This window comes from Vulpes lagopus, chromosome 14 (genome assembly GCF_018345385.1).
Source record: "Vulpes lagopus strain Blue_001 chromosome 14, ASM1834538v1, whole genome shotgun sequence".
NCBI classification, from domain to species: Eukaryota; Metazoa; Chordata; class Mammalia; order Carnivora; family Canidae; genus Vulpes; species Vulpes lagopus.
This window is the reverse complement of record NC_054837.1, coordinates 12,069,805-12,094,843: the sequence shown is the minus strand read 5'-3', so window position 1 is coordinate 12,094,843 and position 25,039 is coordinate 12,069,805. Positions and strand designations below refer to the sequence as shown.

General features: G+C 44.3%; 1 protein-coding gene across 8 annotated transcripts in view; it reads left to right on the top strand.

Annotated features, from left to right (window-relative positions):
• Positions 1-25,039, top strand: part of DEPDC5 (DEP domain containing 5, GATOR1 subcomplex subunit) — a 128,459-nt gene that overhangs the window by 73,516 nt on the left and 29,904 nt on the right. For 5 of the 8 annotated variants that reach the window (XM_041729006.1, XM_041729011.1, XM_041729010.1 and 2 more), the window contains 6 exons: positions 2,535-2,652; positions 3,132-3,299; positions 4,386-4,605; positions 5,904-6,037; positions 11,988-12,096; positions 15,012-15,077. In XM_041729006.1, coding sequence (XP_041584940.1) covers positions 2,535-2,652; positions 3,132-3,299; positions 4,386-4,605; positions 5,904-6,037; positions 11,988-12,096; positions 15,012-15,077 — 815 coding nt within the window. The remainder of the gene's footprint in view (positions 1-2,534; positions 2,653-3,131; positions 3,300-4,385; positions 4,606-5,903; positions 6,038-11,987; positions 12,097-15,011; positions 15,078-25,039) is intronic. The other 3 variants (XM_041729013.1, XM_041729009.1, XM_041729008.1) reach the window with 1 other exon arrangement.

The following is a 25,039-nucleotide window of genomic DNA, read 5'->3' as shown; positions in this document are numbered from 1 at the left end:
TAATAGAAATGGTATCATTGTTATAATTACTAGAAAAGTGACCATCACAAGTGAGATTTCAGGGCATCTGGGTGGTTCAGTCAGTTAAGCATCTACCTTATTATTTATTTTATTTTATTTTATTTTATTTTTAAGCATCTACTTTAGACTCAGGTCATGATCCCAGGGTCCTGGGATCCAGTCCTAGGATTAAGGCCCACCTCGGAGGCCCTGCTTAGTGGAGAGCCTCCTTCTCCCTTTCCCCCGCCACTCTCATCACTTGTACGCATTCTCTTTCTGTCAAATAAAGTAAAATCTTTAAAAAAAAAAAAAAAATCTGTGAAATTGCACCTGATAGATTTGTTGACTCCTGGTTATGAGAGGGACTCATTCTAATAGTGAACAAAACAGCATCAGCTCTGACTTCAAAGTTTATCATCTACTGGGTGAGACAGCTATTGAACTAATAAACCACAAGTATTTATTTGATTATCGATTGTAGAGTGCTGTGCAGTATTAATTTAGAGTGGGGTGTCAGTACTATGCTAGATGCTCATGAACATTATCCCATGACCTTGTCTTCCTGCTAGCCAACAGGGGGTTGTTGTAAAAAAGAAGGAATGCAAGGATAGGGGGAAAGCTCTCTTTTTTTCTTTCCTTTTTTTTTTTTAAAGATTTTATCTATTTATTCATGAGACACAGAGAGAGAGGCAGAGACATAGGCAGAGGGAGAACCAGGGAGCCAGATGTGAGACTTGATCCCAGGACCCCAGAATCACGACCTGAGCAAAGGTAGATGCTCAATGACTGAGCCACCCAGGCGCCCCTTTCTTTATTATTATTATAATTATTTTTAAAAGATTTTATTTATTCATGACAGAGAGGCAGAGATAGAGGTAGAGGGAGAAGCAGGCTCCATGCAGAGAGCCTGATGTGAGTCTCGATCCTGGGACTCCGGAATCACACCCTGAGCCAAAGGCAGACGCTCAACCGCTAAGCCACCCAGGTGTCCCGCTTTATTTTTATTAAAGATTTTATTTATTTATTAGAGAGTGTGTGTGCATGAGTAGAGGGAAGGGCAGAGGAACAAACAGACTCCCTGCTTCATGTGAGGCTCCATCCCAGGACCCTGATATCATGACTTGGGCCAAAATCAGACGCAAGTCCTTTTGCTAGTTGTAGAAAGAGAGACTCGAAGATTTGGCACCCAAGGTCACACCACTGGTAAATAAACGTTCTGAGGTTAAACCCAGGATCCTCTGAGTCAAAGCCTGGCCTCTTTTAGGGAGCCTGCCCTTTCCTCTCACCTAGGAAATTTCTACATTCCCAACGAAGGTCCTTTCAACTTGTCCTGACAACTCCCATGCTGTCTATACTGTGTGACTGACTGTCTTTCAGAACCACACTAGGGGACTGTTTAACCTGCAGATCAAGAGAATCTTGTCTTGGCGGGATTGGCCATCAAGACACTATTTTAACTCTCTTGAAAGCTTATATTTTCTTGATTGCTCATAATTTCCCTCTTTCTTTTTGCTTTTTAATTTTTTAAAAAGATTTTATTTGAGAGGGAGAGAGAGCCAGAGAGAGAGCACGAGCACGAGTGGAGGGGAGGGGTAGAAGAAGAAGTAGCCCCCCCTGCCCCTCTGCCACTGAACAGGGAGACTGATGGAGGGGCTCGATCCCAGGACCCCAGGATCATGACCTGAGTGGAAGGCAAACGTTTAACTGCCCTGATTTCCCTCTTTCTTATGCACAACTCATTTCAACTAATACTTTTCAAATACCTGCTCTGGGCATGGCACCTTCTCAGGTGCTATGGAAAATTTAAAGACAAACAAGATTTAGGCCCTGGCCTCCTGGAACTTCCAGTTTGTCAGGGTGTGAGATAGACACATGTGGAGCCACATCCAGGGTGGAATTCAAACTGCTGATGAATCTGCTAGCTTTCTAGAGGAAGTGGCATTTGACAGTGACCTTAAATGACCCATAGGCTCTTGCTGGTGGCTTAGGAAGAGAAGGCAGAAAAAGCAACAGGAGCAAATGTTTGGAGAAGAGAGGACAGTAGTCCTTTAAAACTGAAGCAGGGTTATAGCAATGTGGGAGTCATGGAATTAAAGCTAGGTTAGCTGCCACCCTGGGGTGAGGACCTCAACTGCCAGGGTGGCAGCTTGTGCTTGAGTGGAGTGGAGTAGAGTTCCATTTCAGTCTCAGAGTTGACTCTTGGCCTATTGACATCTAATCCAGAATTTCCCTTCTCAGAGGCTGAGGTATCAGGCTATTCATCTTTGAGTGTGTCTTCTGGATGCTATCAGCACTTCTGGGCTCTAATCTGCTGCTGGCTGGTTTAGTAACAGAAAATTATGCCGACTTCAGGACTTTTTAAATTTTTTTTAACCAAAAATAAGCCTTTTCCATGAAACTGCCCCTCAAAAAAAATTGCTTCTTTTGTTTCTCCTTTCCTGACTGTATATGGAAGAGAAGCTATTGCCTATTAAAGGAATGATCTTCAACCAGATGGTGGAAATGATCCCTTCCCCCCCCCCCCCCCCAATTAGGTCTTGTGTCCCGAAACCGCCCTGAGGAGGAGGACCAATACTGGCTGAGTATGGGCAGAACGTTCCACAAAGTGACGCTGAAAGATAAGATGATCACAGTGACACGTTACCTTCCCAAGTGAGTCCTTGGAAATTTTGGGTTTTCACATACTGGCCTGAATGGTGTCCACATACTACATATTAACTTCTGTTTATAATGCATACTGTACACATAGTGAATTATGTGACACATAATTAAAACCAAGATAGGTTGAGTGGTTGGTTTTTCTTTTCTTGGAATTCCTTTTGTTTTCCAGGGTTATTTTACTATTGTAGCTCACCTGCCTCTAAAAGGGATTTAACTCAACTTATAATGGTTAGCCTGATCCTTAGCAAGCCAATTAAAGATAAAGAAAGGGAGGATGAAAGAATGACAAAGTTTAAAAACTGAGAAATTTCCGTTACCAGTCCCCTGGGACAGGTTGCTTACTGCACTTGAGGATTGAATGCCAAGGATGGTGCTAACTATATTGAGATGGAAGAGTCCAGAAGAACTGGGGGAGTGAGGGAGGGGAGTGATTCTATTTCGGACTTCTGGGCATGCCCTTTGTTTTTCAGGTACCCTTATGAATCTGCCCAGATCCACTACACCTACAGTCTCTGCCCTTCCCACTCAGACTCGGAGTTCGTCTCTTGTTGGGTGGAATTCTCCCATGAGCGGCTGGAGGAGTACAAGTGGAATTACTTAGATCAGTATATCTGTTCTGCTGGCTCTGAGGACTTCAGGTCAGAGGATGTGCTTTGGTTTTCCATCTGGCTACCTTGGATGTGCCTGAATTTTAACACACCTGTCTTTTTTTCTGATTACAAGATGATCTTTGTTTTAGAAAAAATGGAAGAACAAAAGCACATCTGCATTGGGTTAAAAAACTCAGTGATAAGGGGATTCCTGGGTGGCTCAGCGGTTTGGCGCCTGCCTTCGGCCCAGGGAGTGATCCTGGAGTCCTGGGATCGAGTCCTGCGTCAGGCTCCCGGCATGGAACCTGCTTCTCCCTCCTCCTGTGTCTCTGCCTCTTTCTCTCTCTCTCTCTCTGTCTATCATGAATAATAAATAAATAAATCTTTAAAAAAAAAAAAACAAAACTCAGTGATGAGGTGGATGGTGGTGATGGTTGTACAACAATGTGAATGTACTTAATGCATAGAATTGTACACTTAAGGATTGTTAAAGTGGTACATTTTGTTAAGCGTGTTTTGCCACAAAACGATGACAGAAACTTCAGTGATGAAGTGCTCTTTGATAGAATGTCAGTGTAGATCATGTTCTTAACCTTTTTCTTGACTACCTGTGGTGTCTCATTTTATTTTTAATTTCTGTGATTGTGATTTATGATTATGATGATAAAAAGCCACAACCCCACTGGGTCTGGGTGCACAGAAGCATCCTGACATCTCTGGGATGGAAATTAAAAGCACCCTTTGTGGTCTTCTTCTAAATCTTGTGTTTCAAATGAAGCCATGAGATGTGGCATCAGATGAACACATACTCAAGGGGAGATGGCCCTCACATACCAATTCCAAAGACAGGGTTGAAATGGAACCTTCATTGCGGATACTTTTTTTTTTTTTTTTTTAAGATTTATTTATTTATTTGGCGGGGGGCATGTGTGAGTGGAGAGGAGGGACAGAGGGAGAGGGAGAGAAATTAACTCCATACTGAACACAGAGCCCAACATGGGGCTCAATCTCATGATCTCAGTTGAAACCAAGAGTCAGACACTCAACCCACTGACCCACTCAGGTGCCCCGGGAGTGCTTTTATTATCTGCTTGTGTTAACCACCACCTCTTTTCTCCCTTTGGCCCTTCACAGCTTAATTGAGTCTCTGAAGTTCTGGAGGACCCGCTTCCTGCTGCTGCCAGCCTGTGTCACTGCCACTAAGCGCATCACAGAAGGGGAGGCCCACTGCGACATCTATGGGGACAGGCCTCGGGCAGACGAGGAGGAGTGGCAGCTCTTGGATGGCTTTATCCGCTTCGTGGAGGGTTTGAACCGGATCCGCAGGCGACATCGCTCAGATCGCATGATGCGGGTAGGGCTCTGTGGGCCCCTTGGGGTCTGGGCTTGGTCTCTTCCTGTCTTGGGGCCCTCTTTATGGCCAGTTTATTTACTCTACAAGTGTCCACCATTTCTCTTAAATCCAAAACAGTGTGTTTTCCTCCAGTGAAGGGTGAAGGAAGGAGGGATAGGGTCACCAGGCAGCCAGTGGCCAGTGTTTTATGGCACCTGAGGACACATAGCTCCTTCATGTGCTTCCCAGGTGAGACACCATGTCAAGCCAGCTGCTTCTCCTGGGTTACTGAGCAAAAGTCACTTGAGGGTAACAGCAGCAATACTTGCTTACTCTTATATCACTTTTAGAGTTTCCAGCACCATGGGCATTCATTCACATACTACCCAGTGAGGTCACTGAGGATCATGGGGTTGGGATATGTCTGAGGACACCCATCCAATAAAGGACAGGTCTGGAATTCTGGGCATGTGTATGTACAGTTCTATGAATTTTAACAGATGTGTAGATTCATGTAACCGCTATAGCTATCATCAGGATGTAGAGTATTTCCATTACTCCCCCAAAACCCCTCATGCTACCCTTTATAGTCACACTTTGCCCCCATCTGTAACCCCTGGCAGCCACTGGTCTGTTCTCTGTCACTATACTGTTGTCTTTTCCAAAAGTCATGTGCACAGAATCATATAATGTAATCTTTTGAGAAACTGCCTTCTTTCACTCAGTATAATGCCTCTGGGATTTATCCAAGTCTGAAATTCCTTTTCAGTGTGAATAGTATTGCATCACCAACTGATTTTTTAACCCCAAGTTCAGCATTCTTCCCTGCACACTGTCTACCCTTTGTACATAACATTGCTGATGATTAGAAACATCTCAAAAAAAAAAAAAAAAAAAAAGAAGAAAGAAAAAAAGAAACATTTCCAAAAGACCTTGCATGGTGGAAAGAGCTTTGGTCTTGCAACCAGATGATTAGAACTTGACCTCCAGCTTCAGTGAGATTTGGGATAAGTCACTTAATTTCTCTGGGACTCAGTTTCTTCTTCCATGACTTAGGTAAAACATTATTTACTTCCTAGATCCATGGTAGGGTGGAACAATCTGTGGAATCCACCTCAAAGAGGCAGTTTTGAGTCAGCAGGCATTCAAACCTTCAGTTCAAGCAAAAAGCAATTTTCAGGATTTACCAAATAAAAGGAGCCCATGTTGCTTGCCTCACTGAATTGGATTTCCAGAGCCTGAAGCATAACAGATGCAGCAGGCATGCTCTGAGGGAGCCCACTTGGGCTGATAGCCTTGTCTCCTTTTCTCTGCTTTAGAAAGGGACCGCCATGAAAGGTTTGCAGATGACTGGGCCCATTGCCACACACTCCCTTGAGTCGACCGGCCCCCCAGTTGGGAAGAAGGGAACCTCAGCTCTGTCCGCCCTGTTGGAGATGGAGGCCAGTCAGAAGTAAGTGCCTGCTTGGGGAAAGACTCATCCCCACCCCACCGGCTACAAAGGTTTTCAGTGCCCCACCTTGTGAGTGGGGGTAAAGTATGATTTCTGTCTGCAAGGAGCCTGAAATTAAGAAGATGTATGTATACATGAGCAGAAAGCTGGGTTAATACCCAGTAATTGCCAAATAACATGAAATATGCCAGAAATGATAAACTTGCAGTCTGGGGCTTAATTTGAACTACGAATACATTTGCTTTGGCCCACATAGTGGGATTTCTTTGTTTATTTGTTTTTTTTAATAGATTTTATTTTTTAGAGCAGTTGCAGGTTCAAAGCAAACTTGAGTGGAAGGAACAGATTTCCCATATATCCTGTCTCCATACCTGCATGGCATCCTCCATTGTCAACATCCCCCACCAGAGTGGGACATTTGTTATAACTGATGAAGCTGCTGTGACAAATCACCATCACCCAGTGTCTGTAGTTTACATTACAGGTTACTCTTGGTGTTGTACATTCTGTGGGTTTCAGACAAATTTATAGTGACATGTAGCTACCATTACAGAATAGTTTCAGTGCCCTAAAGACACAAAATATTTTTAAAATATATGAGCCACATTTTTTTAGTTTGAAGATTTCAAATGCAAATTGGGATTTTATATGAATTTGTATGTGAGAAACTGTATAGTATACACAACATGGTATATATCATACATAAAATAATATATTACAGGTAATACAACATAACACCATATTATAGATAATAGATAAAAATCCAGCCTTTCTAGAAATAGAATAGCCTCAGTTATAGTACTGGGTCCACATGCATACCCAGCCAGGTGAGGGCTGGTACTTTAGAATGGGCATATACTTTCTGGTTTATCAGAGAACCAACATACCCTCTGGTCCTGGACTTGCATGTGACCTGGCCAGCTTCTATAGGCATTTGTGTGGTCCCTTCATAAACAGTTAAGTGCTCCATTTCCCAGGACACTGGCGGGGCCATGCCTTGCCTGGGAGAGCAGTGACAGCATCCCAGGAGGTAGGATTTGAGTTGGCCTCACAGGAAAGGAAGCATCTATACAGAGGGGTGGGGGCAAGAAGGCACTTGGGCAAGAGGAGGTAATACCTTTATGTACAGGTGGCACCCACTCTGGGAGCCTTCACTGCCCCTTCATCCTCCCAGCCAATTCAGATTCTGCTTCCTAGCATTCTTGGCCAACATCCGTTAGAGCCCTTACCAGAATTTTACCAAGATTTACTCACATTCCCTGGACCTGCCTGCTCTCTGAGGACAGAGGCTGTGTGTTGTGCTTGGCACATAGGATGTGCACAATAAATAGTCATGAAATAACAGAGGAAGAGTCCCTGTACAGATGTTAGGGGAGGTTAGACCTTGTCTGTCTGGTGTGAGAGGTTGTGTCGTGCCCAGCAGGAACCTGTGTACATCAGGCTTTCCAAAGGAGCATCAAATGAGCTTGAGGCATACTCAAGACAGGTGGAAAGCTGGATGCTAAGCTGTCCTTTTAATGTTCTCATTGGAAGAGAGATCCTTTGCAAGTTTCTTTTTTTTTTTTTAATGGAAAATTTCAAAACAGCTAAAGTAAACTAGGAGAATAAATCCCTGTTATTTATCATGCAGCTTTGATGGTCATCAACTTATGGCCAATCTTATTTCATTCATATCCCACTTGCTCTCACCTTCCTTTTTATTCTTTATTAAATTTCAGCATCATATCTCTTCATCTGTATTTCAGTATGTATCACTGAAAGAGAAGTACCCCTTTATTTTATTTTTTTAAAAGATTTTATTTATTTATTCATGAGAGACAGAAAGAGAGGCAGGCTCCAGGCAGGAAGCCCGATGTGGAACTCGACTGTGGGACTCCAGGATCACACCCTGAGTCAAAGGCAGATGCCCAACCACCGAACCACCAAGGCATCCTGAGAAGTACTCCTTTAAAAAAAAGTCCTAATACTGTCATTTATCTAAAAGGTTACAGCCATTTCTTAATATCATGAAATAGACCCAGTCAGTGTCTTTGGCAAGAAGTGTTTCTGAAGATGAGCCCCATGTACAGGAAGGCCCAGAAGGTGGGCCTCAAGAGGTGGAGACCCTTGGTAGGCTCTTACTAGTCAGGCAAGAGGCCACAGAGGCAGAAAGAGGGTGATAATGAATGGAAAGGAAGGGACACAGGAAGAGAAGGGAACCTGGCGGGGACACTATGGTGGTGCGGGGCAAATGAGAGGAAGAGAGCAGAGGTAGGTTAGGCTCCTTAACTGAGGGCACTAGGTCCTCTTACCTTCTTCTGATTGAGAGAAGAGCCCAGATCTCAGCCCAGCAGGTTCGCCCTGTAACTAATCACAGATCTTTCCTGCTGGAAAAAAGAACAAGGAACATATGTTGCTGGGAGGGGTGTGAAGCTGGGGGTGGGGGAATCTTATTTTAATTTGTCAGTGAGTCATCATTTAGTACGCTCCAAGGAGCCTCTTTCTGCTCAGACTAGAAGAGGAAGGATAGTTGGGGGGGTAGTGTCCCCCACCCCCCCAGGCAAAGGGAGAGACTCTCAGCTAACCCCAAAGGGAGGCAAGACAGAAAGACCTGAGACTTACTCTCTCCTTACTCTCTTGGGTGCTCTTGGGTGACTTGCTACGTTTTCTCAATGTAGGAGGTAGAGCAGAGGGAGCCAGACCTTTATATAATATTTGCTCACACAGTGTTTTTTATTTGTGTGCTTTTCTTTTGCTTTTGGTGCACCAGGCAGATCTAGTTTTGATTATCATGAAAAATAATGCTATGGTGATATGGAAAAGAATTTTTGAAATTTCACCTGTAGTCCTGCCATCTTACCATAAACTGTCAATTTCTTCTAGTTCTCATCTATTCTGTATCTGAAGTCATGTATGTTTAGTCAGGCTCTCGAGGAAGGGAGGTCCCAGTAGTCTCTGCCTTCTGCCAATTGTCTGCATGGCAGGGACCAGCCGGGGCAGCCGGTGCTGGCTCAGCTGCTCCTAACAGATGAGATAACCCGATGACAGCCAAGTCAGGGCAGAGACCACCAAAAGGCAGTTGTCACTGCTTCTGTGGAGGCTTGGCTGGCAACCCTGTTCCGGCAGAAGGCAGTGTGCCTCCGTGTATGTTTTCACATATACACGTATATAGTATAACTGGTGGTTTTCTGGCAGGTCCCCTTCTTCTAAATTTTTTTTTTTAAGATTTTATTTATTTATTAATGAGAGACAGACAGAAAGAGAAAGGGAGAAGCAGGCTCCATGCAGGGAGCCTGACATGGGACTCAATCCAGGGTCTCTAGGATCAGGCTCTTGGCTGAAGGCGGCGCTAAACCGCTGAGCCACCCAGGCTGCCCAGTCCCTTTCTTCTGAGCCATTAGACAAGGAGCCTCCAAGGGCAAAGACAGGGTCTTACTTGCCTCTGAATCCCTGGTTCCTAGTCCATAGATTATCACAAGCAAGGCAACTCAGTAAATGGGGATTGTCATGTGCACCTGAGGGGACACTGGGGGTAACCAGGGCTTCCTGTCCCCGCAGCCTTGGAGAAGTACAAGAGAATGTCACAGTGTGCATTTTGCGGATGAGGCTCAGAGGAAAATACATTTCGATGTGATAGAGACAGTGTGGTGTAGGGACATGGGAAAGAATTGAGCATTTGTTCTGCTTTTCCTATATGAATTACACCTCAGAGTAACCAAGTAATTGGTGTAGGGCAGTTTGTCTTTTTTCAGCACTGCAGCTAATAGGTATAGAAGGAATGATAGACTGTTACCATGTTTGATCTTTAATGAACTTGTAGATTTCACAGAGATAACCAGTGGTGACTAATATCACCAGAGAGAGACCACCAGACATTATAGGCCTCCAGATAGAAATATACAACACCACTTAAGAAGAGTTCTTGCCTAAAATTGAACCTGAATCTGCTTAAGCCATTAGATATAACTTCCAGTTCCCAGGAAGTACAAGGCACAGAGGAACACAATAAGCAGTAAAGGGAGAAAATCAGCACATCCAGACTCTGAATTTACAGGGCAAATGAGCTCATTTCTTTGACAAATAAATTGTAAAGATAAAGAGAAATGAAGAGGAACTTATGGCTGAAAAGAGAGCTGAGAGACATTAACTTACTGCAGCGTAAGAACCTTCATTGAAACCTGTTTTGAACAAACTGTACAAATAATTTTGGGGAGACAGTTGAGGAAATATTTGATATTAGAACATTTTTAAGTATATTGGAATTGTGGTTATGTTTTTTTCTTTTCTTTTTTAAAGATTTTGTTTTATTTATTCATGAGAGGCAGAGAGAGAGAGAGAGAGAGAGGCAGAGACGTAGGCAGAGGGAGAAGCAGGCTCCATGAAGGGAGCCCGATGTGGGACTTGATCCCAGGACTCCAGGATCACGACCTGAGCCGAAGTTGGACACTCAACCGCTGAGCCACCTAGGCATCCCTGGTTATGTTTATTCAAGTTATTTTCTTTTGGGGATTCAGTACATGCTGAAGTTCTTGTGAGTGAAATAATATGCATCAGTTTTGCTTCAAAATAATTGGGATGTGTAGGTAAGGGGTATAGATGAAACATGAAATTCGGGGGAGTGCATTTGTAGGGATTCATTATCTTATCCTTTTTACTTTTGTTTGTGTTTGAAATTTTTCCATAATAAAAGCTAGGGGGAAAAAAAGAGTATAACATGTTACCATGGAAACTGATTTTTAATCTCCGGTATAAGATTACTTGACAATCTGTAACAAACATGTCAGAATTTAAGAGTAGAGAAGTGACACAGACTAGGTTCTTGGGGGAGGCAGACAAGAGATGGAGTTTATTAAGGAGAGTCCTTGGGCTCAGCATGTGTAGGAGGGAGGAGGAAGCAAGAATGGACAGAGGGAGAAGCCCAGGTGCAGTGCAGGCCCAATGACAGCCTTGGGCCACCTCATTCAAGCTCTAGAGCTAGAACAGCCTTCAGAGATGAACCCAGTTGGACCAACATGGCCAGACCTGTACATCCCTTCATTGATCATTCCTTGTGTGTGGGCAGCTGTGGGGGAGGGGGAGCAAGAGCTTGAAAAAGCTGCTCTGCACTTGGGGCTGTCCCTGAAGGGGCTGACAGCAGAGCCTGCTGGGCAATAGGCCCAGCTACTGTGGCAGCAAGGTCACAGCAGAGGTATCTGGGTGGTGCCTCACAGTGTCCACCACAAGAAGTCTTTGTTGCAATAATAATGAAGATTTAAGATTATAATGTGAGACTTCTGGAATCTACCAAATAAAAATTCAGTGATGTGTTGAAGCAACCTAATTTGGGGGAGCATTTAAGTTATACTAGCTCATAAATATCTTTAGTACAGGTAAAAGGAAAATAAACGTGGAAACATGCTTTTATGTCCATTAGAACTGAGATGGGATAAAATATAAGAAAACCATAGTTTTCTTGGATTATCAAATAGTGTCAGATTTGTATGACTGAGGGGATATAAATGTGTGCGTTTGAAAAGTTAACATATAAACCTTCAAAATGTATGGAGAGTCAATTCCACATATAGTTTATGCCACATGTTAATGCAGCACTAATTTTCAGAATGTGCTTCTACTGGTATATTTAATACAAACAGAACAAGTCTTCCCAGAGGATTAAAAAAATAATGATGTTCATGGATGGAGTCACTCCAACCTTGTCACTTGACCTTTCAAAGTAAAACCTTTCAAATCATCAGGTACTGCCATAGTGATTTTTAAATTGAGCTCTTTTCTTATTTATCTTGGGAGGACTGGTGATTGCTCAGGACAATGAATGTAATTAAGGGTATTGTGTTGGCCTGAAGGAGAAACAAAGCAGAAGTGTATGTTTCAGAGGTGACAACAGGACTGTCTTCATTTCATCTTGGCTAACATGGCCCCTTTACCAGGGGACTTTCAGCAAGCTACAGACCTGTGTTTTTCCATCTTTCAGGTGCCTAGGAGAACAGCAGGCAGCTGTGCATGGTGGCAAGAGCGCCTCCCAGCCAGCTGAGAGCAGCAGCGTTGCCATGACTCCCACCTACGTGGACAGCCCACGAAAGGTAAAGGGAGCCACTCCAGCAGAAAGCTGCCTGGTGCTCTCAGGGACCCAATGTGGAGGGGAAAATGAATAGCCGTTCTAATCTAGGGATGAGTGTGCTGAGGATTTCATGAATTCTACCCTGAGCCCTCTTAAGCATTATGATTTCTATGGAAGTAGTTTCTGCTTGCAATTTTAAGGAAGTTAACTGCTAGATAAATGCAGATGCAACATAGTCAAATTAAACTATATTGGTCAAGTCCCAAGATCTGGCTCAAGCTGTGAAATTGGCCATCTGGTTTTCCTTCAGCCTCATCTTTGGCTCTCCTAGACGGGTGGTAGAAAGCTACTGGGGCAGCTCCTAAGAGAGCTCACTCTTTGATAAAGAAATTCCCATGAGTTTGCTTAAACTACTGAGAAATGTAATCAAATGGAAGCATCCTGTGGGGGAAAAGATCAAAGCCTGAGGCCTCTGTATGGAATAGTGAGTACAGTAAAGGGGCCAAAACCTCCATAGGTCATGCTTTTTGTATCCTTTAAGACCAATAAACATGGCTCTGTCTACTTATTCAGGGAAATTCAGAATGTGAGATCATTCTGGTATGGGAGGGTGAGCTACTGTGCATTCTCTTATCTGGTCTTTATTGCTAGGAGATGGAAGAGATTCAGTAGATGTATTTTATTTTTCAAAACTGTGGCTAATTTGTATACTTGTCGGTCTTATCTATGTATTTGTTTATTTCACTTTCATATCTTGAAAATTTTCTAGTCAAGTATTTTTCAAAAACATGATTTTAAAAAAATACATATTTCATCATATGGATAGACCTTCATTTATGACTTACTTTTTTGTTAAAAATGTAGATTTCTGATTTTTAAAAAGAATTTTGGGTAATTATCCCATAAGTTTTTACAGTTATTCTACACTATATCACAATTATAAATAATACTGCAAACAACATCCTTGCACATAATTATTTAAACATATCTCTTATTATTTCTTCAGGATAAATTTATCCCATGAGGATGCAGGGATTAAAATCTGAGAAAGAGTGTCAACTGAGGCTGTAGACAGCTTATGTATTCTATAAATTAGAAGTTGGCAGACCTAAATAAATATTTTAGACTTTGTTAGCCAAGAGGCAAGATCAAGGCTATTATGTAGGCACTTTTTTTTTTTTAAACGTAAATACTTGTACATCCATTTTAAATTTTAAAAACCACCCTTAGCTCACAGACTACAATAAACCAGTAGCCAGATTTGGCCTGCAGGTTGCAAGTTTGCTCACCCAGCCCTGGGAAATGACTTTAGGTACAGTCCCAAGGATAGTCTGCATAAAGAATGATCTGTCAGTCAAGGAAGAATCTTTTCACATTTATATAAATCTCAGCAGTGGTTAGCACCTCAGCTTCTATATGTTCTAGCAGAGAAGGGACACAGATGAAACAATGAGAGTACATAAGCACCCTGTGTGTGGCCCACTAGCTGTTACCCATACTTATTGCCATCTTTGAGAATTAAAACCAATGCCTGGAACAGTACTGAGAACTTACAGAACCACAAGCACTAAGGTTAAAATGCACCAATGGCCAAATAGTAGATTGCCCTTTGGAACATTCTCATTTTCCAACTTAACACCAAAATCTACATGGATGGTTATCATTTGTAGCAGATGTAGATCCCCAAGTAAGTTGAGAGAAGCAAAGATTTTATGAGATGGCCCAAGGGAAGACCTGTGGGTGCCATACTCAGAAATGCCAGCAGTCTTCAGTCAGTGTCTTGTGTTGGATGTGGAGAGGGATCCCTGAAATTGCATCTCCACAGCCACATGTATCCATGGTTTGTTACTTAAATTTGAAGTGGTTGATGGGAAATGGCAGCAGTATTGATAAAATGGAAACCTACATATTTCAATGATTCTACTTTGAGAATTGAAGAAAAGTTGTAAGAAAGCAGACCTGCAGATGTATCAAGTGCCATTTCCAAATTTCAGTGATAATGCATAAAAAGTAAAAATATTTTGAAGGGACAAGAGGTTACTTAAGAAAGATGAAAGGAAGGGTCTTCAGGAAAGGCTTCTGTGTCATTTTTGTTTCAAATACATGACAGCTTATATTCCACAAGAATAAGGTTCAGGAAAAAAAAATTAAAAAAAAAGAATAGGGTTCAGAGAGGAAGGCAGTTTGAGATCTCTCCACCCCTACCCCATGAGTGCATATGTTTCTGACACTATATATATCTCAACTTCTTGGTTATTTTGTTATACAACCAGTGGAGGAGAAGGTATTGCTGCTTCTGGATCCCCTGTTTGCTTAAAAAATGAAGCACCAACTTTTCCTGCAGTGAATCCTCTTCTCCCATCTGGCTGCCATATTTATTAACAGGCAGAACTGAAAACCTCAAACCTCTGTATCTCTCCAAGAGGGGTGCTGGTCACCCAGCCAGGCGGGAGGCCAGGAAGTGACCCCTGAAGGCTTTCCCCCAGCATCCCCACCAAGCGGCTTTGTGGCCTTTTCCTCTCCCTTGACATAGGTCTGAATAAAATTCAGAGCTATGTGGGAGGGTGCAATATCCAAGCCAGGCTCTGATGAGCCCTGAGGGAGCTTGGACACACCTTCTGTCCCTGTGCTTGCTCCCACACAAATGGGACGTTCTGCCCAGGAAGGTGTGAGTTCCTGCTAATGCTTTGCATTTGGATACAGTCTTTCTGGGTGGATCTCTCTCTCTCTTTCTCTTTCTTTCTTTCTTTCTTTCTTTTATCCCTCCATTCCCCTCCCATGCCCTTATTTCTCTCCTTCCCTCCTTGTTTTTATTTTTTATTTTTTTCTTTCATACCCCTCTCCTTCCCAATGATTCACCATGGGTCCACATTCGTCCCTTCGCTCCTTTGCATTTGCTGCTGCTGCCACCGCTGCTTCCTCCTCCTCTGACTTCAGGACGGGGCCTTCTTTATGGAGTTTGTCCGCAGCCCTCGCACAGCGTCATCCGCCTTCTACCCACAGGTCAGTCAAACTCAGAGGGCTTTGCAGCCCACGCATGCCTGCCTCATCAGCAGAAGCCTTCTGCTTGGCTCTGAACAGATGGAATGGGGCTGAAATTGAGTTTGAAGGGCAGCTGAAATTGAATTTGGTCTCAGAGGTGTGCATTCCCTACCATGGGGTTGGTGGTGGCAAAGGGGGACGCGAATGATTAATGCAGGAGAGCAGATGATTACATCAGCATTGACGCACGTGTTTCCTAAGTCTACCTGTGTGTTCCACGTAGTTGCCACTGATTCTCTGCCACATCAGCAGCATCTTCCCTTTTAGGTGTTCTGTGCATATAATATAAGCAACATGAAATAGCTTTCTTAAGGACTGAACACTTAACTTTTTTCTTCTCAGTACAACCTCATATATTCATAGCAGTGTGGCAGGAAGTGGTGCAAACAGCAAACACTTATTAATAGGCATATGCTTTGTTGTAGGCTAATGGTAGATGACTGTGGGCAGCTCACCTCACCTCTGGACTTTCCTTAACTCATTTGTCAAATAAAAGGTTCAGACTAGAGACTTCCACAGGCCTTCCAAACCTAGTCTTCAGTAGCTCCATGCCAAACATGTAGTATTCTCTCATTTCACCCTTACTATGTGGCCTATGAGTTAATTTATCCCAAGTTGACACATGGAGAAATTGGAGGACAAAGAAGTTATGCTTTACACTGTGCAGGGTAGAGCTGGGATTTAAATCCAGGACCAAAAGCCTTGACTCATGACCCCTGCTCAGTAACTGGCTTCTCCAATTCAGTAATTCTGATAGGTCCTAGGGAAAGAGAAACTGGAATCCTTGCCCTTTATTGAGGCCTCTAAGTATATGAAGTTGACTTAGTTACAGAGATTTGAAGGAGTTAAGGTTAATGCAGAGTCAGGCAGACTAAGGTGAACAGAACTTGGGAGGTTCAAGGGCAAAGGTTAAGGAATCTCTATTTGGCAAAAGTGAGAAAACTAACATTGATTGAGTCCTCACTCTGCCACTTACTGTGCAAAGGGCTTTGCACACAGTCTTCACAACAGTCTATGAAGTGTAGGTGTTATTACCCCATTTTCCAAGTGAAGAAACTGAGGCTTAGATGTGGTCAAAGGCACACAAGCCATGAGTGGCTGAGCCCCTGCACCATTTAGCACACCAGGCCTGGAGGCAAAGGGGGTGTTGAGTCTTGGAGTCTTCCCTTTCTTAAGAGGTCCGATGGTGCTGTGTCTGTCTGTGCAGGTCTTCAGAGGTCTGTACTTGCCTTTTCCTAGTGAGCTGTGTGACCCTGGGCAAATCTCTGTTAGGATCTCTGAGGTCTAATCCAAGAATCTCTGATCTCTGAGTGTGGGAGACATGCTGCATTTTTGGTTTAAAACAAACTTACAGTAGACTTTTTAACCTTTTACTTTTTTTTTTTTAAGATTCTTTTTTCTTTCTTAAGATTTTATTTATTCATGAGAGACACACACAGAGAGAGGCAGAGACATTGGCAGAGGGAGAAGCAGGATCCATGCAGGGATCCCAATGTGGGATTCAATCCCGGAACTCCAGGATCACGCCCTGAGTCTAAGGCAGACGTGCTTAACCACTGAGCCACCCAGGCATCCCTAACCTTTTACTTTCTAATAAGAAACTCTCTTGTAAAAAGTTTTGGACTTGGATTATAATTTAACATAAGAAGAATCCCTGGGTGGCTCAGCAGTTTAGTGCCTGCCTTTGGCCCAGGGCGCGATCCTGGAGACCCGGGATCGAGTCCCATGTCGGGCTCCCGGTGCATGGAGCCTGCTTCTCCCTCTGCCTGTGTCTCTGCCTCTCTCTCTCTCTCTCTCTCTGTGTCTCTCATAAATAAATAAATAAATAAATAAATAAATAAATAAATAAATAAAATAATCTTTTTTTTAAAAAAGAATTTAACATAAGAAAAATTAGCAGAGCCATAAGATAATTGTTTTATAAATCCCGTAATTAAATAGTAGTCCACATCGCTTCAGGTGGAGCAAAAGTGGACGAGTTCCCACAATTGGAAATCACATATAAAAATGAGCTGTTAGGAGAGGCACACAAAGTTTATATTACCTACCAAGAGTATTGTTAAGCTTATACATATAAAAAATTTTCTCTGCTCATATAAAGGGATCCTCTGTACTTATACAAAATGAAATTATGCTTTGTTTTTGTTTATTGTTGTGTTAAGATATACATAACATGGAATTTGCTGTGTTTGTTTTCTAACACACTGCATGGTGTGTGGAATGGGACGATGGAGTCAGAGGGCTCCTTTCAGATTTCATCTTCAGCCCTATATCAGGGAGCTGCTTTAGGCATGTTAATTAACCTCCTGAAGTTTCCTCATTTGAAGGAAATAAAAATATCTTCCTTGTAGGGTAGTTTTGAGGATTAGAAAAAAAATGCATTTCTCAACAGACTTCAAGGGAATGAAATACCATAGAGCATATTTCTGTGCATCATGAAGTTAAGTAATGGGGCAAGGACAACTAGGTAACTAAAAGAGCTGGACATGTTTGGAAACTAAGTAACATACTTCTAATAATGCAGGAGGCAGGAATAATCTTGCATGTTGCATGGGATGTGGTGGCTAGATACTAGCTGGAATTAAGATAGGATCCCTACCGTGCCAGGTTTCTGTGTCAGTTTCAGACATCTGATTATTAGAGCCTGCTCCCTATTCCTGCAGCCTCTGCTTTCCACCCTAATTCCCAGACTAGGAAGCGCAAAGAGTGGATCATGAGCTCCTTTTTTTTTTTTTAAGATTTTATTTATTTATTCATGAGCAACATAGAGAGAAAGGGGCAGAGGCATAGGCAGAGGGAGAAGCAGGCTCCCCATGGGGAACCTAATGGGGGACTCGATCCCAGGGCCCCATCATCACCACCTGAGCTGAAGGCAGACACTCAACCACTGAGCCACCCAGGCGTCCCTGGGTCATGAGCTTCTTAACAGAATGGGGCTACATGTTAAAAGACTGTTAGTGTGGAGGCTCCGGTGTCAGACTGGTTGTGAGCCTTTCAGCAGCTGCACTAACCTCCCTGAACTTCAGACTTCTCATCTGTAGAATGGGGCTAATTGTGTTTTTTTTTGTCGGATTGCTGTGAGAGGGAACTGAGATGAAACATCTGTGTGATTAGCTCAGACCCTGGCGTGTAGTAAATTCTCCATACATGTACCTGTGTGGGGGGAAAAGGGAGGGAGAATAGGGGCTAGGGGGTACCAGGTGGTGAACCAGCTTGATTGGGCCAGTCAGCTGTTTTCCCTGAATGAGAAAGAGGGGAAAAGAGAGAGAGAAAGAGAGAGAGAGAGAGAGAGAGAGTGTGTGTGTGTGTGTGTATAAAAATGCACTGGGCCTGGGTGACCTCTCCTATGCCTCTTGTCTCTGAAAATCTGCGACGACCCTGTTGGACCTTGCAAAGTTAAGTCCTCCGGCCCTGACTGAGTCGCAAAGGTATGACCTGTGATTTTTGCCCCTCACAACAGCTTTCTCCTGAGAAGGAGTTCCTTTTAGCCAAGGGTGAGGAGGGCATCACCCAGACTGGTTCTACTCAGGGAAGGAAGTGCCTGTAAAATTAAAACAGACAGCAGTGCACACAAGATTCCAGGTAACAGGGCAGTGTCTTGGAAAATAGTTTCATGTGCCACCAATTCATCATCCTAATGATAATGAACATGTCATTCGGATAACCAGAACAGAGCTACTCAGTTCTCTCTGTGCCCTGCTCTCTGGAAATCAATTTTTATCATCACAAACTGACACAAGAATTTGGAGGGCATGAGAAACCCTTGGTAATGAAATTTTCCTCAGAAGTCAGCCTGATGCCTCTAGTTTGCAGTTTGGAGCTTGAGGGAATATCATGGTCAAGGGGACCGGCTCCTGCCACCTGAGGCCTGAGCTGGTGTTAGGCTTTCTTCCTTCTCTCATCTCCTGACCCCCAGCCAGTGACTCTCACAAGCAGGCATGGCTCAGGGGCTCAGCCCAGCAAGGACTCACCTGCTTCTCTTCACTTCCATCACCACCACCCCACCCCTGGTCCCTGTGACCATTTCTCACTTTGGTCCTAAAGCAGTCTCCATCATGATCTCTGCTTCCATAATGGCCTTTGGCAGCCTGCATCCAGGGTTCACCTTTCCACAGTGTATTAGCTTGGGCTGCTATAATAAAACACCCTAGGGCAGCCCGGGTGGCTCAGCGGTTTAGCGCCACCTTCAGCCCAGGGCCTGATCCTGGAGACCTGGATTCAAGTGCCACGTCAGGCTCCCTGCATGGAGCCTGCTTCTCCCTCTGCCTGTGTCTCTGCCTCTGTGTGTGTGTCATGAATAAATAAATAAAATCTTTAAAAAAAAACAAAACAAAACACCCTAGACTGGGGGCTTCATGAGGACATTGACTTCTTACAGTTCTAGAGGCTGAAAAGTCCAAGATTAGGGTGCTGGCACATTGAGTTCCTGATGAGGGGCCCTCTTCTGGCTTGCGGATGGCTCTCTTCTGTGTCCTCAGGTGGCAGACATAGGGAGCTCTGGTCTCTCTTCTTACAAAGACATTAATCCCATGGCCTCACCCTCATGGCCTCATCTAAACCTGATCAGTTCTCAAAGGCCCCCACCTCCAAATATAATCACTTGGTGACTAGGGCTTCAACATATGAATTTTAGGGGCATCCATTCAGTCCATAACAAGTGGCTTTCTTTCCTTTAGGATAAAGGCCAAAATCCTTATGATGGACTAGAATCCTGTGTCATCAAGGCCCGCCCTCCTCTTCTAGTCTCATCTTCTATCATTCTCTTCTTCACTCTTGGACCCCAGTGACAGAAGCTTTTCTGCACACTGCTATAGGCACCAGGTTTCCTGCTGCAGTGCCTTGGCACACATTGTTCCCGTGCCTGGTTAACTTAGTCATCTAGTCAAATCCTACATCTTAGACTCACAGAGTTCCAGCGCCCCTCCTTTCAGCTCTTCTCCCAGTTCTACTTTTGTGTTTGTATGACTGGGATTTGATTAGTGCTTTCATGAGACTGTAAGCCCATGAGCTCCCACAGGGCAGCTGCGTATTGATTCTTCAGCACCTAGGCTGGCACTTGGGAGGACTTCATTAGTTACTGCTTTAGGCATACTGATGGGGAGATAGACACAAAAATGTTTATTTAAACAATGGAACAAAAAAAAAAAGGAACCCTTTCTTTCCTAATGGATAATTTTTTTAACATTTTATTTATTCATTCATGAGAAAGAAAGAGAGGCAGAGACATAAGCAAAGGGAGAAGCAGGCTCCTCACAGGGAGCCCGATGCAAGACTCGATCCCCAGACCCCAGATCACGCCCTAAGCCAAAGGCAGAAGCTCACCATAAGCCACCCAGGCGTCCCCCCAATGGATAATTTACACCAGACCCTGAACTATAACCCAACAAACATAGAACCATTAATTATGTGGGAGATTGGAGAAGGCTGCAAGCCCCCAGCAGGTGTAGAGTGCGATGGCCTCAGAGATGCTACCACAGGCCCCTAGGCTTTTGCAGAATGCACTTTGAAGCCACGGTTGTTAGGGTTGCAGTTTTCAGCATGCTCACAGGAACCCTGGGAAATCAGAGTCAGTGTGGGCTTTTTACCCTTTGATCTGTTTTCTGTCTTTGGAGACATGAGTAAACAAAAGACTCCTGTCCCCCAGGGCTCATTTCCCCCCAGAGAAACCTAGGGTCATCTTAATCAACCATTGCTCTAACCTAAACCATCCACCCTCAGTCAGGTTGTTATCAGAAATCTATGTGCAAGACTTTTGCCAAGAGCACGGTTTTACCTGCAGGACATTCATTTCATTCCCAGCTCCTGAAAACATGTTCAGCCTTGCTATGCATTTTTAATTTTTGAAGTGATTGGAAATATTTATAAATCAGGAAGTTTCATACAGAAACTGGTTTTCTGTCTTATATTGTAAAATAAGCTAGAAACTGGGCCTTGCTTCCTTCCCAGCGATAATCACATGACCTTGGAGCAGCCTGTGGCCTTTCCTTTTTTTTTTTTTTTAAATACTTAGTCAGCTGTGCCAATATATATCTACCAGTCCCTCTTCATACTTTTGTTTGCCACCTTTGCTCTAGAAGAGTGTTGTCCAGTAGAACTTGTTGCGGTGATGGAAATGCTCTGTATGTGTACTATCCAACACAGATGGCTAGTCACACCTGGCTAGTGAGCATTTAATAAGAGGCTGGTGCAACTGAGGACCTGAATTTTACACTTTATTTTTTAAAAAATTTTTAAAGAAGATTTTATTTATTTACTCATGAGAGGGATGGAGAGACCTAGGCAGAGGGAGAAGCAGGCTCCATACAGGGAGCCCGATGTGGGACTCAATCCCAGACTCCAGGATCACGCCCTGGGCCAAAGGCAGATGCTCAGCTGCTGAGCCACCCAGGTGTCCATACATTTTATTTTAATTAATTTCTATTTGAATAGCCGCATATAGCTAGTAGCTATTGTATTGCTTGGAACAGGTCTAGACATTTTTTATTTATTTTTAAAGATTTTATTTATTTATTCATGAGAGACACAGAGAGAGAGACAGACACAGGCAGAGGGAGAAACAGGCTCCATGCAGGGAGCCTGATGTGGGACTCGATCCCAGGTCTCCAGGATCAGGCCCTGGGCTGAAGGCATTTTAAAATTTTTTTAAAAACCGGGGGGGGGGGGGGGGGGAGGGGGGGGAAAAGGGGGGGGGGGGGTGGGGGGGGGGGGGGGGGGGAAAAGGGGGGGGGGGGGGGGGAAGGGGGGGGGGGGGGGGGGGGGGAAGGGGGGGGGGGGGGGGGGGGGGGGGGGGGGTTTAAAAGGGGGGCCCCCAAAAAGGGGGGGGGGGGGGGGGGGGGGGGGGGGGGGTTTGGGGGGGGTTTTTCCCCTTTTAAAAGGGGGGGTTGGGGGGGGTTTTTTTGGGGGGGGGGGGGGGGGGGAGAGAGAGAGAGAGAGAGTGTGTGTGGTGTGTGTATAAAAATGCACTGGGCCTGGGTGACCTCTCCTATGCCTCTTGTCTCTGAAAATCTGCGACGACCCTGTTGGACCTTGCAAAGTTAAGTCCTCCGGCCCTGACTGAGTCGCAAAGGTATGACCTGTGATTTTTGCCCCTCACAACAGCTTTCTCCTGAGAAGGAGTTCCTTTTAGCCAAGGGTGAGGAGGGCATCACCCAGACTGGTTCTACTCAGGGAAGGAAGTGCCTGTAAAATTAAAACAGACAGCAGTGCACACAAGATTCCAGGTAACAGGGCAGTGTCTTGGAAAATAGTTTCATGTGCCACCAATTCATCATCCTAATGATAATGAACATGTCATTCGGATAACCAGAACAGAGCTACTCAGTTCTCTCTGTGCCCTGCTCTCTGGAAATCAATTTTTATCATCACAAACTGACACAAGAATTTGGAGGGCATGAGAAACCCTTGGTAATGAAATTTTCCTCAGAAGTCAGCCTGATGCCTCTAGTTTGCAGTTTGGAGCTTGAGGGAATATCATGGTCAAGGGGACCGGCTCCTGCCACCTGAGGCCTGAGCTGGTGTTAGGCTTTCTTCCTTCTCTCATCTCCTGACCCCCAGCCAGTGACTCTCACAAGCAGGCATGGCTCAGGGGCTCAGCCCAGCAAGGACTCACCTGCTTCTCTTCACTTCCATCACCACCACCCCACCCCTGGTCCCTGTGACCATTTCTCACTTTGGTCCTAAAGCAGTCTCCATCATGATCTCTGCTTCCATAATGGCCTTTGGCAGCCTGCATCCAGGGTTCACCTTTCCACAGTGTATTAGCTTGGGCTGCTATAATAAAACACCCTAGGGCAGCCCGGGTGGCTCAGCGGTTTAGCGCCACCTTCAGCCCAGGGCCTGATCCTGGAGACCTGGATTCAAGTGCCACGTCAGGCTCCCTGCATGGAGCCTGCTTCTCCCTCTGCCTGTGTCTCTGCCTCTGTGTGTGTGTCATGAATAAATAAATAAAATCTTTAAAAAAAAACAAAACAAAACACCCTAGACTGGGGGCTTCATGAGGACATTGACTTCTTACAGTTCTAGAGGCTGAAAAGTCCAAGATTAGGGTGCTGGCACATTGAGTTCCTGATGAGGGGCCCTCTTCTGGCTTGCGGATGGCTCTCTTCTGTGTCCTCAGGTGGCAGACATAGGGAGCTCTGGTCTCTCTTCTTACAAAGACATTAATCCCATGGCCTCACCCTCATGGCCTCATCTAAACCTGATCAGTTCTCAAAGGCCCCCACCTCCAAATATAATCACTTGGTGACTAGGGCTTCAACATATGAATTTTAGGGGCATCCATTCAGTCCATAACAAGTGGCTTTCTTTCCTTTAGGATAAAGGCCAAAATCCTTATGATGGACTAGAATCCTGTGTCATCAAGGCCCGCCCTCCTCTTCTAGTCTCATCTTCTATCATTCTCTTCTTCACTCTTGGACCCCAGTGACAGAAGCTTTTCTGCACACTGCTATAGGCACCAGGTTTCCTGCTGCAGTGCCTTGGCACACATTGTTCCCGTGCCTGGTTAACTTAGTCATCTAGTCAAATCCTACATCTTAGACTCACAGAGTTCCAGCGCCCCTCCTTTCAGCTCTTCTCCCAGTTCTACTTTTGTGTTTGTATGACTGGGATTTGATTAGTGCTTTCATGAGACTGTAAGCCCATGAGCTCCCACAGGGCAGCTGCGTATTGATTCTTCAGCACCTAGGCTGGCACTTGGGAGGACTTCATTAGTTACTGCTTTAGGCATACTGATGGGGAGATAGACACAAAAATGTTTATTTAAACAATGGAACAAAAAAAAAAGGAACCCTTTCTTTCCTAATGGATAATTTTTTTAACATTTTATTTATTCATTCATGAGAAAGAAAGAGAGGCAGAGACATAAGCAAAGGGAGAAGCAGGCTCCTCACAGGGAGCCCGATGCAAGACTCGATCCCCAGACCCCAGATCACGCCCTAAGCCAAAGGCAGAAGCTCACCATAAGCCACCCAGGCGTCCCCCCAATGGATAATTTACACCAGACCCTGAACTATAACCCAACAAACATAGAACCATTAATTATGTGGGAGATTGGAGAAGGCTGCAAGCCCCCAGCAGGTGTAGAGTGCGATGGCCTCAGAGATGCTACCACAGGCCCCTAGGCTTTTGCAGAATGCACTTTGAAGCCACGGTTGTTAGGGTTGCAGTTTTCAGCATGCTCACAGGAACCCTGGGAAATCAGAGTCAGTGTGGGCTTTTTACCCTTTGATCTGTTTTCTGTCTTTGGAGACATGAGTAAACAAAAGACTCCTGTCCCCCAGGGCTCATTTCCCCCCAGAGAAACCTAGGGTCATCTTAATCAACCATTGCTCTAACCTAAACCATCCACCCTCAGTCAGGTTGTTATCAGAAATCTATGTGCAAGACTTTTGCCAAGAGCACGGTTTTACCTGCAGGACATTCATTTCATTCCCAGCTCCTGAAAACATGTTCAGCCTTGCTATGCATTTTTAATTTTTGAAGTGATTGGAAATATTTATAAATCAGGAAGTTTCATACAGAAACTGGTTTTCTGTCTTATATTGTAAAATAAGCTAGAAACTGGGCCTTGCTTCCTTCCCAGCGATAATCACATGACCTTGGAGCAGCCTGTGGCCTTTCCTTTTTTTTTTTTTTTTAAATACTTAGTCAGCTGTGCCAATATATATCTACCAGTCCCTCTTCATACTTTTGTTTGCCACCTTTGCTCTAGAAGAGTGTTGTCCAGTAGAACTTGTTGCAGTGATGGAAATGCTCTGTATGTGTACTATCCAACACAGATGGCTAGTCACACCTGGCTAGTGAGCATTTAATAAGAGGCTGGTGCAACTGAGGACCTGAATTTTACACTTTATTTTTTAAAAAATTTTTAAAGAAGATTTTATTTATTTACTCATGAGAGGGATGGAGAGACCTAGGCAGAG